The 14179-nt window shown below is 34.8% G+C and overlaps 2 protein-coding genes across 5 annotated transcripts; one reads left to right on the top strand and one right to left on the bottom strand.

The window, feature by feature from the left end:
- The first annotated feature begins 379 nt into the window (after window positions 1-379).
- On the top strand, window positions 380-7955 carry LOC118274745 (uncharacterized). Of its 3 annotated transcripts, XM_035592436.2 has the most exons (8): window positions 381-799; window positions 1403-1498; window positions 2496-2642; window positions 3066-3149; window positions 3224-5766; window positions 6062-6385; window positions 7256-7305; window positions 7734-7955. In XM_035592436.2, exons 1-7 carry the CDS (start codon window positions 655-657, stop codon window positions 7289-7291), a joined length of 3375 nt encoding a protein of 1124 aa, XP_035448329.2. In that variant the 5' UTR covers window positions 381-654; the 3' UTR covers window positions 7292-7305; window positions 7734-7955. The 3 variants fall into 3 exon arrangements, with proteins under 3 accessions (XP_035448330.2, XP_035448329.2, XP_035448328.2); XM_035592435.2 differs by having other exon boundaries at window positions 383-799; window positions 7256-7955; XM_035592437.2 differs by lacking the exon at window positions 1403-1498 and having other exon boundaries at window positions 380-799; window positions 7256-7955.
- Window positions 7956-10195: 2240 nt separating this feature from the next.
- Window positions 10196-13842, bottom strand: LOC118275114 (uncharacterized). 2 transcript variants are annotated; one of them, XM_035592977.2, is made up of 4 exons: window positions 13456-13842; window positions 12612-12704; window positions 12088-12194; window positions 10196-11788 (listed from the first exon to the last, which is right to left on the bottom strand). In XM_035592977.2, the coding sequence occupies exons 1-4, from the start codon at window positions 13651-13653 to the stop codon at window positions 11707-11709; spliced, it is 480 nt and encodes a 159-aa protein (XP_035448870.1). In that variant the 5' UTR covers window positions 13654-13842; the 3' UTR covers window positions 10196-11706. The 2 variants fall into 2 exon arrangements, with proteins under 2 accessions (XP_035448870.1, XP_035448869.1); XM_035592976.2 differs by having other exon boundaries at window positions 12088-12209; window positions 13456-13840.
- Window positions 13843-14179: the final 337 nt, after the last annotated feature.

Below are 14179 nucleotides of genomic sequence, written 5' to 3'. Positions count from 1 at the left end.
AAGTCAAAATTATCAATACTGGTTCCACAGATAATTCAGAACTTTAAGATGAAAAAGCTTAATAATCGACTATATAAAATAAATAGCAGCACTAGGTTGGTGTTGCCATCGTTAGCAAAGAGTATAATAAGTATAGGGGAAATTGGTTCATATTTTTGAATGAATGTGTGAAACCAAACAATTTTCGATTATGTGCAAATTCTAGTTTATATTGATAACTGTTTAGATAAGTCAGTATATCTAAGTCGTTTTTAAGTTTCTGTTTAGTTTCACTAATGTTATCAAAATTATAATGAAAAAATATTTTCTGTTCATTAAAATATATAAAAAAGATAGCGTTTAACTATTGCTACGGCCTTCATAAATTTATTTCCTAAAAAACACGGCAATTTTCCCTGCTAAACACGGCAGCCCAAATTTTTTCACTGGCAGCACTGTTTCTCGTTCGGCGCAGCAGTGTAGCAAAGACAAGTTTTTTCTGTTTAATGATAACCTTAATTTTTGAATCAAAATATAATACGAAAGAAAACACTTGTGTAAGATTGTAAAAAGCAAAATAGCCCCATAAACCATAATTTCATGTACGAATAACTCGTACTAATTGAAGACCATCTCAGACACCTAATGACCTAACGTTTTCATAATTTTACAAAAATGTCACCTAGGAAAAGTGTTAAAAATCAGCGAACTAAAAGAAACAGTACAGAAAAACTACAAAACAAGAAAGAAAAACCTAAATTCAATATGCCTACCAACATAAAAGTTAGCATACCTATAAGGAATAACATTGGGAACTCAGGTAAGTGAACAGTTTGCCGAGTTTGCAAAAATAAATAAAGCTTGCTTGAACCGAGTCTCATATTTCTTGGGGAACTTCTTAGAACGCTTAAATACTATAACACTCGTGTTAAAGTGATTTAACCTTAAATTTTGATACGAAATTTCATTGCAAAAATTTTCTTAGTACATCAAAGAGAATATAAATGATAGATTTACAAACAGCTTGTCTAGTGTCTCTATAACGCACCAGACGTTATTTTAGGTACATATTTTTCTTGTATGTGTTTAGTTCTACTAATTGTGAACTAAACCATCACTAGAAAAATTATTACTATTCATTATATACTTGTAAATACAGAAAATTACTCTCAAGTATATCCAATTTCTGTATCCAAAAACAATTTGTCATTGAGGATGGCGACATCGATTTATCATCGTGGCGCGCGCTTGTCGGTCTAACACCACTATATCAGGTTTATTGGCTACAATAGTCCTGTCAGTGATGATAGATCAATCCCAATACAACGTGATATGGCCGTTTTCAAGAATTGGATCGGGCACATACTTGTAGTATGGGACCTCAAACTCAACAAGTTAAAAAAGTATACTATTATTATTACAGATGAAGGAATTCACTTCCCTATTGTTCGAGGGAAGCGACCTCCCCAGTTCAAGAAACTCTTGGATACAAAAACTAAAGTAGATCTGGCAAATGAAGGTACCTATTGTATTATGGCTATTTACCAGATTTTTTAGATTTTTAATCCATAAAATGTCTTATGTGCCGTTCACGCATTAGACATTATGTTTGCTAAGGTCAAACATGACAGTTAATTGTATTTTATCATCTTTTATTCCCATAAACATAACATTATGGCTAAAATGATAAAATCTTATTTAGTAGAATTTTTGATGCAACTTGCACTTTCTGCCATACTCAAAGTTATTTAATGATTACTTAACCCTGTCCTTAGCAATTATTTGCAGAACAGTTGGCAGTCACACTCTTAAAAGTAATCATTAACCCTTTAAACACCCAGTTAAATATCAATTACCATGCCCCTAAGAGTGTGGCTACAAATCTAAATAATTATATCTACACTAAATAAGGAGGAGTAATTGTGTGAATAGAATGAAAAATTATGAATGTTCTCTGTCACAGCAATAAAATATGAGAGGCAGGGACATGGAAATAGGTGGTTAAAGAATTAAAAGTCTCTGAGTAAGAGTTTATGTTAAAATGTGGTGTTAATAAAACCCTACCACATTATACATACTTGGCAACAAGGAAGACATTGGTAGTCTATTATAAGCATACTAAATAATGTTATCTATAACAAACATCCATGTTTACATGAATATTTAATTATTTTCATTGATAATATGATATTTCTATAATATGATTAATTAGTTTGTCAAGTAAGCATACACTTTGATAATCTTATGACTAATGAACAAATTAAATATGTCTTGTATTCCTTTGATAAGTAACAAATTGCAGTTTCACCCACTTTTCTCGTCTCCTATAGGGCATAGCATGATGTTTTATAGTCTATAGTCTTCCTTGATAAGTGGACCATCCAACACAAAAATTATTATTAAATTTGGACCAATAGTTCTTACCTTAGCGCGTTCAAACAAACAAATTCTTCTTCAATCTTCAGCTTTATTTAATTAGTATAGATTAATACTAACGCATATGTAATCTCTTCCAGTTGCAAGACAGCAATTAATTAAAGAAGAACCGCCAAAATTTCACTTAGATAATATAGTTATAATTCAAAATCCAGTCAAAAGAGGAAGAAAAAAGAAAATTACTGACTTTTTCAATAAAGATAGAGAGCAAATGGATAATAATGCAGGTTTGTTACCATAGCTTTTATGTAATGATGATGGCAGGGATATAACATCCTTTTTCCCCAGTTTTATTATGGATAGCGTACAATATTGGGAGTCTAAAGCCCTATCAAGTATGTTTCCAGATCCCATGAGATGGAATCCGAAAAACTGAATGAATCAAAGATACTTTGCCCAATTAATTATTACATATGTTATCGGTTTACTCACGTAACTGTTTGACGAGGAACTCGACTAGTTTCAAGCCATGCTAAAGGCTCACATATTAATGAGCAGCAGAGAAAGAGAAATAATAATTAATTGGGCAAAGCATTTTTGGACATTCAAATTTTCAGTTAAATATTACTTTGCCCTACTGAATAACCATTTTCAAAACGTATTTGATTTCCAGTGTAATATATTCTTAATATGTATTATTTGTTTTACAGAAAACGCTGTGACTTCAACAAATACCAAATCTCAAAAACTAGAAATAAAAGTACCTGCCAAACCAACAATTACGAGAAGAATTGGTAAATATTCTGTCCTAAAGGTATAATATTTACTAATATTATGCATTTGTAATAATTATTATGTTTTCTTTCAGTCACTAGAAAAAGGTTGGCTGACTCAACAGCCAATAGTCAACCATCTGCAAAGAAAGCAAAAGTAGACACTAAAATACAGAAAACTGATATAAAAACAGAAATGCCTACTGCTAATGATGAAGAGATGGTACCTGATAGTAATCCAATAGTAGCACCGCAGGTTAAACCTGCGTCTAGGAGAGGTAGATCTGCATCGAAACCACTGCAGTCTAGAGCCAACAACCCTGCACCAAAGTCCCGTGCCGCGCTCAGGAGAGGATCCAAAGGTAAGCAAGGAAACGCAGACCCCGCTAATAAATCACCTCCGATACCTGACCAACCCAAAAAATTAGCAAAAAAAGAAACGGAAAACGAAAATGCCCAGCAATTCAACTCAGCACCGATAGACTCCAGGAAGACATCTGTGAGCAGTTGCTCCAATCTGTCGTGGACTAAGGATATATCCAGTTCGAGCAACACGACGTGTATTACGGCATGTTCCAACGATTTCGTCCGTATCAATAAGAAGTTGCCAATGTTAGTTCTCAAAAATATTGATAATAAGTTGAAGAACAAGCAAGCAAGTAAACAGCAGCTTCAGAACCAGGAGGAGGAGGTCCCACCGACTGATCCAGTTGACTCTGATGACTCTTCATCAGACTCCTCCGATTCTGATAGTTCAGACAGTGAGGAAAATGATTCTGAACCCATAAATGACATAGTAGACGCTAACTCCTTAAATCTAAGTTCCTCATCTCAGCCTAGTAGCCACATCCCAGAAGGTAGCAATAAACAAAACCCCCCAGATTATACTACAATAACTGACACACTAATTATGTTAGTAGATAAATTAGATATGGAAATAATAAATTGGATCAGCTCAGAAAATGAACAGAACAACGCTAACCTCGTGAAATTCAAAGACAAAATGTTTGATATTTTGGATAATGAATTTGGTGTGATATCACATTGTAGTCGTCTCAAACATATCTTAGATCCCGACAGTACGGAAGATGCTGCAGTTGAATGTATCCCTAAAATCGTTGAGAGAGCACCCGTTGAAAACATAATCCCCCATAAAGATGCACAACCATCTCCGGTTAAAGAAAGTACCAAGGCTCCTGAAAAGGACTTCGTGGAACCTAGACCTGTTCCTCTTAGGAAATTGTCAATTAATCTTGAGAACTATGCTTCGAGTGCGACAGCTAAAGTTCCAAGAGACGAATTTTTCGAAGACGAAATGCAAGCAGGCACCTCCAGGAATAACTATAGCTATGACCACCACGATGACGATGATGCACTCTCTTTGTACGCCGAAAGCATAACGGGTTTCGAATCTTCTAGAATGAACACTTCAATTGCTTCGTACCCTGCGTACAATGCGCGCCCCGTCGAGGAGTACGTCCCAAGACCTGTTACTGAAGTCTCCCCCCCAGACGTAGAAAGACATACTTACCTCCCGACCAAAATCGCCGACACTGAAGGACCAGCGTCTAAGATAAAATCAGTTATTGAAAAACAAAATGCTGATTCAACGTCTATTTATAAACAAAGTAATAGCACAGAGGACGCTGACGCCGAGAGTTACGAAGACTTTAGTGAGAATATAGAATTAAATGCAAGAGTAGGACCACCCGATGTGGAAAAGAGACCGCGTCTAATGGACAGTATCATTGAAAGGACTCCACGCGCGCGGAGTATTGTATTCGCCAACTTATGTTTCTACAACTTGTTGAACACTTGCCGCAAGGTATACTCGGGCCAATGTCGTTTTCCGCACGTGATACCTACCTGCGAGCAAATTACAGCAAAGCTTGGTGTGTTAGATGAAAGGTTGTTGATACAAGAGTACATGCTGCTGAGGAACTGGACTACGATCAGGAGGAGATTCGGTCTGTGCTATGTCGAGGAATGTGCGAAACGTGGTCTCACTCGGATACTCGTTGAAATGGCTTACGATTTCATCGTAAAAGCTAGAAATGATTCTGAGGAAGACACACGGATTAGAGTAAATACTATAGAAATAACATTATTGCATTTGAACTCGGTTGACTTGTGTATATGTGAGGATTTGTTAAAACTGCCCGTGCACGCCGACCAGGGCAACAGGACACTGCTCTGCGACGTGTTTATGGCCACCATGTCCATAACGCAAAACTTTTCAAGGTTTAAAATAGTGTTCTTAACTCTTACTTATTTCATGGTGGATAACGACAGGACGTTTAACAAGGATGTGGTCGAGCACATCTTGGAGCGCGTGTGTATATTGCCGTTCGAGGAGCCGATAGCGAAGGCTCTGATACAGATGATGCGGTTGACGAACTGCGCTATATTTAGCAACTCAATGATTAGGATGTTTGAGAAGCAAATATCTGTGAACAAGGACGTGTTGGAAGAGTACATGTTGCTGAAGAACCAGTACGCGTTCTCGTCGATGCTGGCGTCATCGATGATAGCGGAGTGCTCGCAGCTGAAGCTGGACAAGCCGCAGTCGGTGCAGTCGGACGCGGGCGACGGACAGCCGCCGGCGGCGTCGCCCGACACCACCAACATCAGCAACGTGGTGAGTCCTTATACTCATTATGGAATGATTTTTATGGCATAAGCCGGCAAACGAGCTGACGAATCGCTTGATGGTAAGCAATCGGTGCCACCTGTGAACACCCGAAACACCAGGGCAGTTACAAGTGCGTTGCGGGCTTTTTCTGATTTGGGGTATTAAGGAGGGGTAATGTTTTGACTTTCACTGTATAGTGTATCTTTGGAAGTGTCATAAAGAGTTTTTATTTATACTTTCATAAGTATTAAAACAGTAAATAGCCTGATGATGATCATGAAATTAATAATGATTTTAACAGAACCAACCGTCCGATGAATCTCCCGTACCAGTCATAACGAGGACTATAGGCATGGGTCCACCGATTACGTTCAATCACTCTCCAACGAAGCAACGTCCATCGTACGATCAGGAGAGTCCTGGGGGCTCGCGACCTAGTTTTGTTCCGCCTAATGACAACAGTGGAAAGAAATATTGGCGGCATCGGTCGGTATTGAACAATATCATGCGGCCTCCGACGGGCACGCCGCGCACACATATGATGCGACCTCCAATGCTCCCTCAAATGCGACCGCGGCCGCGACCTAACTTTAACCAGCGGCTGGTGACGTTCAGGAGCCCTTCTGTATGTATACTTGATTTTGTACCTCCCGTGGGCTAAACGGTGAACTTTTATTACTACAAAATCTAGTCAACAACTTTCTTTCAGTTGCGTGTTACTCGTTTTTAATCTGTAAAATAATGTTCCATGGTTTTTCCAGTTGTGTTTAGAGTCCCATGTAATGACCAATTGCGTTATTACTCGTATAAAGTTTTATCAATTAATTGATTAATTTAAAATTAAATCGGTGTATCTTGAGTTGAAATAGATAATGGGTTTGGGAAAAATGTGGATGTGCAAACTTGCAGTAGTTGCTAACCAGACTATTTCCAAAAAGATTCTAGTAACTGTTTGTGACATTGAAAAAGAGTAACCCATGGAGTTTCTTGCTCGTTCTTCTCCATAGGAATCTACACTTCACTAGAGGACTGACCGATAGACAGACATTTTTAACATAATTATATTTGCTCTAACATTCAAAAGTGCCTTCCTGATCTATTTGAAATAAATTATTTTGACTTTTATACTTTTTAAGTGTGGATGCGAATGTATGAAAGTAAATGCAGAATTTGCAATATTGAATTTGAATAGTCATAAATGTAGAGTCAATTTACTAATACTGTAGAAATTACTCCTTGTCCATACTTATGCGCGATACTTCATGTACCTTCACTTATTGATGGTGGCTATAATAGATTTGATAAGGATGTATCACTAATAGAAATATACAAGGCGGATATGAATGGGTCTTGCGATAGAGGGCGCCCTAGATTGACATATAGCAACTAGCTTGGCGATATATTAAAGAAGGGCCAAATTAAAAGTACCTTTAACCAACGAGCATGCATGAAAATCATCATCATCATCACTAATACTTATAAAAATTCCTTTCAGAGCTATATGAACAGACCATCCGGACCCAAGTACTGAAAATCCTCACCAAAGTAAGTAAATTAAGTTTTCAATGTAAAAATACTTTAAAAAATTACCTAAGCTACCTACAATGTTGTAGTTGTAGGTATTTAAGCCTTACTCTTTATCTTACCGGTATTTGTTAATATAGTCTAGTTAGATAGTTGTAAAAATAAAATGATAAAACTTTAGTTGATACTGCAAAAATACTTATTCAATAACAAAACTTATTTTGGACGATAGTGATTCTTTTTTTTTGTAATGGAGGGCGGAATCTTGTTTCCATAGACACTTTTGACGTAATTGCCAGGTACCAGTGTTGATTTGATTTTTTTTCTTTATTAGTTCTTAAATTGTTTGACTGTGCCACTAAAATTACTAATTATAAAATGTTCGTTATTTTATCGTAAGCTTTTGTGATATTTGTTAGTAACTTGTTACATTATTTGGTTATTTGCAGACTTTGTCATTGAAAAATGATGCGAGTTATATCTTAGTTTGTTACTAACTTTTTTTTTATCTAAACAACATCATGACGCTGGCAGTATAGTTGATAAGTTTAAAATTCTTGTGTTGCCATACTATAAAATGTATGAATAAGTGTTACAACATGAGAAAATGTTGAAAATTAAACTGTTTATAATGTTAGTTAGTGAATAAATTGAAACTGGACATAACGTTATGTAAAGAAATGTTTTATTTGTACGATACACATATCAAACACAACTATTCGCCTCCCACACATGTACCTTTCGCATCGCTCATCAAATCATGTTGGAATTGAAAATCTTAAAAATACTTTGCCGAATCGTGAGTCGTACTCAAACTATAGCTTAGTAGTGACGACTTAGTAGTAATTATATTTGCTTTCACGTTCAAAAGTGCCTTCCTGGGTCTAATTAAAATAAATGATTTTGACTTTGACCATCCCCATCCCCCTACAACCTCCCAAAACCTCTGCAACTCCTGTAATCAGTAGATACAACCATGAAAACACCGGAACACTAAAGTCCGGCCGACTTGAATAACTGTCTTGGATCCCACAATAAAATAAATCAGAAGATATTATTAGATGATACGAAAAATCTTGAGTTTCCTTGATAAATTAATCCCACTTCAGAAAGTCTGCGCTCTTACTGAATGCCAATCATTGAGTGTAAGAGTGCAAACATTCTTAAGAATTTTCTTTACATTTTTAATTTTCTTGTCAAACAACCATTATTAAATGAAATAGGCCACATTGTTACAGATGTGCATTAGCCTACTGGCTAAGTACTACCTATTTATTTTTATAAAAAGTACCTGTGGTACAAGCGTCTTCTGAGCAAGACCGCTCAGGTTTGACTAGGTACCGGATCGGCAAAGTATTATTATATTTTCAAAAATCGTGCCCGGCGCATGGCAATAGGCTCACACCCTACTACACGGGACTCATAAAATAGTTGGAACTAAAATGCTATCTACATTATTGTCTCACAAAACTGACACCATGGTTCGTCACCACGTGAAATTAGTATTTACTTGAAAATTAAAAATAAAGAATACCTCTCTGACATTTTGAATTTGACTAGCGGGAAACAAATGTTGACATGGTATTACCCGTGTAAAAAATTAAATAATGTTATGCCTAGTCCAAATTAAAACTTCAGTATTTTCAAATATGACAACTCAGTAGGTCTATATTTTTTATCCATCTTGTAAAGATATTGGACACGTATTTTTCTTGAATAAAAAACTTACGACGATACATTAATTTAAAATATCGCATGACGACTCTTGTTTGTAAAAAATAGCCAGCCTGCACTCCTAAACTTAAATTGCCTATTCTAACAAAATAAAAAATACGTGTTTAATTATTTTTTATTGTTAAACTGTAACTAACGACTAGTCTCAATAACCATGATAAAATTGTATAAAGCTTCAGAACCATGAAGCAAGTAAAAAGAGGAGATGCCATAATGTGATTGTGCACTGTGACAAAACAAATCGGCCCTGCCTTATGATATCATAAGTAAAAAGATAAAGCGCTCAAAAAGCGGCATATTAAAATGTGGACAATTGGCAACGTGTTTGTAGTATGGGATTGCATGTTGGAAAATAGAAAGGGGCGTCGTTTGTAACGTCTCACGCTCCCCGTAAAGTGTCACGCTTTATGTTAAAGGGAAATTCAATTATGACATCTCTTTGTATTTGCTTCATGTTCCGAACTATCAAATTGCCTTAAAAATCATACCCTACCTGATATGGTTGGTTATTAAGACAGGTTTTGAATAGATATTTCCCTTTTCATTGTCTGCAGTTACAACCTTTATATTTAAATAACTAAAAAATCACGGTTTACTCACATATATTAATGGAGAAAAGCTCTACTAGTTTCAAGTCACAGAGGGACTCTTCATCGCGTAGCCTACTCAGTAGGCTAGTGCCTTCTGTGACTCGAAACTGGTAGAGCTTTTCTCCATTAATGTACGTGAGTAAACCATGATTATTTAGTTAATTTAGTATGTCTCACGATACTTTATATTTAAGCTTACTAAGACTGAAGACTTGGGAAGATAAGCAGCTCTTATAAATAGCAGTCTAACTGAAATACTAACAGGCTTCCCATATAGGTATTATAGCTTGATTAAATCAAAGTACAATGTGATGTTTACAGATTAGATTCTGTACCTAAGTATAAATCTAGCTAAGTACTCGTTTAAGTTTAAGCTGTGAAAATATTTTTAAATAAATATTATATACTTAGTTGTTCTGGATATCTTCGTTTTATTTCGTACCTTATTGTTTTTATGAACATTTATTCAATGTATTTAATTATGATCAATCAGATTTATAATTCCACTTATTCTTTAATTTAGTTTTTCATCTTTATTTTAAGTGCTGCGTTTATTTATTTTGATACCATTGAAATGAAAGACAATCTTGTATAAAAGAAACCAAATATAATTTTAATCATATCAATAGACACTGTGTGCTGTGTCACATAGCCGATGCATTAAAAATACAAGTGAAAATTAAAAAATAATACATACTGTAAAAAATAGGTAGGTACATTTGAGCCTCGATTACGAAATTAAAAGTAAAAATATACAACTACAAGACAATCAGTCTTAAAAAGTACAGTCAACGTCATTACATTACATTACACCTATTCCAAAAGTTGCCATCTACAAATGTTCGTATAATTTTCCAAAATCACTAGCTACCCGTTACATACGTTCTAATGACGCTAACTGTATTCGACAATAAAGTGAAAAATTCGGGAGATTCCAGAAAAAAAATTCACACAATCTTAACCTACGTATAAATATAAATAGGCGACTACAATATTGTCAATGCGAAGCGTATTAGTGTAAAAAATCTATGTACGTGTGTCTCTGTCAAACAGAAATGCGAGTGACACAAAATGGCGTGTCTAACTATACCCTAGTTTTTCAGTCCTATATCCAGCAGTGGACTTTAATACTATTCATTCTTTTCCCTTCCTTCAAGGCCAACCTTTTCCTCTATTCAGTTCATCGTACTATCAAATATCTTCTTTAATATCTAAGCTTGTTAGTAATGTAAAGAATAACTGATAGCAATAAGTTACTAGTCTAACATAATCCTTATTTCTACATTTATCACTACATTTTTGTTTGACAGTATATTAATACAATTTGTACTCAAAGCTACACAATTTGGCGTCATAATACTGGATATGATATAATACTAAATATTACGTAAGTACATAAACATTACCAAATAGTAGAACTATTGGAAAGCTTTAAACTAAATTCAATAATCGGTGGGTAAAATAAATAGTTTGATACGTAAGAATGATATATGATTATCTTCAGTACACCAAACATTCAGTTTCATCAAGATTTCTGCATTATGTTTTGAACAAAGCAAATAAATCTTTAACATACCAACTGGTAAGATGATACTTATAAATATTTAATGTATTATTAAATACATATTATAGTTACTATATTATGTTGGGAATAAGCCAATCGCGAATGTATTTCAAGTATAAGAAAATACTATGAGTATAGCACCAATTGCATACAAAATATCGACAATATAAGCCCCTACATATTGAACATCACATGTCCCTTGGTATCTCAGCTTTTTAGGCCACTGCTGGATATAGGCTCTTTGAAAAGGTAACAAATTACTTCCAAGTTAATCTTCCAAAAAACTGGAATAATGAATGTGTGCAATATTTTGCAATGTAACCAAATTAAATTATTAATTAAGAGCTGCTTTTATCATATTAAAATAGTTCAAGTAACTAATGAATAAAAAATTAAAGCATTAGTATTGATTTGAGAGTGCAGAGCGTCATTGTCAGACACATGTGATGTCCAATGTGTAGAGACTCAAGAAGCTAGTCTTTACAGTAAGCGGTGGGATACATTTGTGCGTTGATAGTTACATGTAGTAAAGTTTCAGTGGAAGAGCGCCCGAGGTCTCTTCTTGGCGAGGATATGCCATGAGTGGGTGACGCCTTTGCGCCGCTTTGGTGACAAACTGGAAATGAAATAAAAAGAAACTATAGTTTTATAAAAAAACTAGGTTTTTTACTTTATTCTATGTTACTTATACATGTACAAATATTCTTCATTGGTAAGCGGCTTTGTAAAATTCGAAAAATGACCATCAAAACTTTAGTCTATTATTCAAATTGAATAAAAATAGTTTCGAGAGTTTAACTGTGTTTTATGCAAATATTGGTGGGTAAAGAAAGGATTCTTTATCTTGTATTATGTTTTTTAATCATAATGAGGCATTTATTCTTCTCAGTAAACTAAATAAAGATAAAATCTTACCCATGATCTGGTGTATCAGGCATGTATGGTGACATCCTGAAGTCCCGGCTGTGTGGTGTCTCGATGCCAAAAGGACTGTACAACTTCGTGGGACTCCTCCCCAGTATCTGGGAAAGACCGGACTACACATTAAATTAGAGGTAGAAGCTCAGAGAGATAAAGAGTCTATTGACTCTTTATCTCTCTGAGCTCTAGCTCTAAATATATAATGCCATAGTGAATTTGTGCCTATAGTCTTTCCAGGATGTATCAAGGGCGATGAGTGTATAACAATACTATTTATTTGAATTAATTGATAATGTTTTTTGTTGTGTGGACTTGTTAGTAGGTAGTGGTAGTACAATAAACAATAGCAGGGTGTTGGTACTATTGCATGTATGATAAGTGATATTCAAACAAAAATTACATGTAACAACACACAAGCACATGTAACAACTTTTTCCAGGTTTCTCAGTGAAATAAAAGCCTTCTGTAAATGTGTCCTGAATATGTAACAGATATTTTTATTAAAAACTTTTATTCACCTGTTTCTTCTTCATGACTGGTGTTGTTGGCGTCCTGCATGGTGATGGAGGCTCAGTCAGGCGGTGACGGCGCCTGCCTCCCAATCTGAAATGCTGATTGAATATCTCTCTTAAATTATAGTACTTAAATAAATATTGTTTATAAAATAAAAAATAAGTCAGGTTTTCCTATCTGATGCTATAACTCCAGAACACACAAACCAATTTCCACAGTTTTGCATTCGTTGGAAAGGTCTCCAAAGGCTCCGTGAGGTTTATAGCAAAGAAAATTTTATAACAAGAAAAAATTGGCAGGGTAAACGGAGTTCGCCGGGATTGCAAGTTGTTTATAAAACAACAAGTTGGTTAAGTTATGCATTGTGTGGTATTTTTATGGTTGTCTTAGATTTATCTAGATCTAGTAAAATCTAGTTATTGTTACAAGGCTATGAAATATCTTCTCTGTGCTTTAACAATTTAAATACCTAATTAAATAGTTAACATAGTTTCATGGTCAGTGAATACTCACTCAATTATGCTATGAATATTAAATTCACATTCATCAATGATTCCATAATATAATATTAATTAAAGACTGACAAATAGTAATTAATTATTTAACATTCAAGTTCATACTTCGTAGTCTAGTCACAAAATAATTTATATAATCGATTTTACGTTGCCATGGAATCTTCGGCCATACTTTACCTACGAATATTTTTTCGAAGAAAAGATATATTTTTCAGTAACTATATGTAGTTTCGCAGTATACAAAGTTCTTGTAAATCATTATTAAAGTGATTTAAGTACAGGAAAATATGTTATAAACATTATTTTTGTAATAAAATAGGACATGAAAAAATACCTGTGACAGATTCCCGAAGGTGTTTCTTACGCTTCGAAAAGTCCTCGATATCTTATCCGCACCTGACTGCAATGCACGGCGGGAGTTCGCGAACGAACTAGTCTTAAATATATTCTTGTTATAGCAACCTTCCACGTTTCTCAGGCTCTCCCTGGCCGGCGAATCGATAACCGAATCCTTAACAAAAGGATCCTTCATATTGAAAAATTTGTACTTCGCACTATTAATATAAATACACTAAAAGATAGCTATTACTAATATCTAGCTGCAAAACTAACGGCAGCTCACACTTCGATACACATTTTCGTTTTTAACGTTTGTAAAAATCAATCACGCTCTAACGACGACAAAGACCGTTGCTTTGTTGATTTTTTAAAACGGAAACTTGCGATTTCTTCATAAGCCAACTTGGACATCGGTCTTTTGAGATCGCGTTCCAGTACACTTCCGGATATTGTAGGTTCTTTAGCATTAGGTTTAGTAGTTTTTAAAAACTGTAATAAAAAACTATTATTAAATAAAATAACGAAATAATTTAATTAGAAAACTATGGCATAATAATAAATATGAAAAAAATTACTTTCACTTCATGTTACAATAAGATAATACATGTTTTCGTTTGTAAGATGATGCAATCTACGACGAGTATTGGTGGTATGTAATTTTACTGCCTTGAGAACAGCTATAGGCTCACATCTTAATAATATAATATAGAACTATGAAT

Source organism: Spodoptera frugiperda, chromosome 11, assembly GCF_023101765.2.
Source record: "Spodoptera frugiperda isolate SF20-4 chromosome 11, AGI-APGP_CSIRO_Sfru_2.0, whole genome shotgun sequence".
Taxonomy (NCBI): domain Eukaryota; kingdom Metazoa; phylum Arthropoda; class Insecta; order Lepidoptera; family Noctuidae; genus Spodoptera; species Spodoptera frugiperda.
Note: the sequence above shows the minus strand (reverse complement) of the source record. Positions and strands in the feature narration are given on the sequence as shown.

Bases quoted from the DNA above. Each gene is read 5' to 3' on its own strand.
- LOC118275114 (XM_035592976.2), bottom strand. From the start codon at position 13,653: ATGAAGGATCCTTTTGTTAAGGATTCGGTTATCGATTCGCCGGCCAGG. The intron at 12,705-13,455 runs GTATTTTTTCAT...ATATTCAATCAG, and splicing joins CCTTCGGGAATCTGTCACAG to CATTTCAGATTGGGAGGCAG. The intron at 11,789-12,087 runs GTAAGATTTTAT...TTTCATTTCCAG, and splicing joins CCTGATACACCAGATCATGG to TTTGTCACCAAAGCGGCGCA.
- LOC118274745 (XM_035592436.2), top strand. From the start codon at position 655: ATGTCACCTAGGAAAAGTGTTAAAAATCAGCGAACTAAAAGAAACAGT. The intron at 1,499-2,495 runs GTACCTATTGTA...AATCTCTTCCAG, and splicing joins AGTAGATCTGGCAAATGAAG to TTGCAAGACAGCAATTAATT. The intron at 6,386-7,255 runs GTATGTATACTT...AATTCCTTTCAG, and splicing joins TGACGTTCAGGAGCCCTTCT to AGCTATATGAACAGACCATC.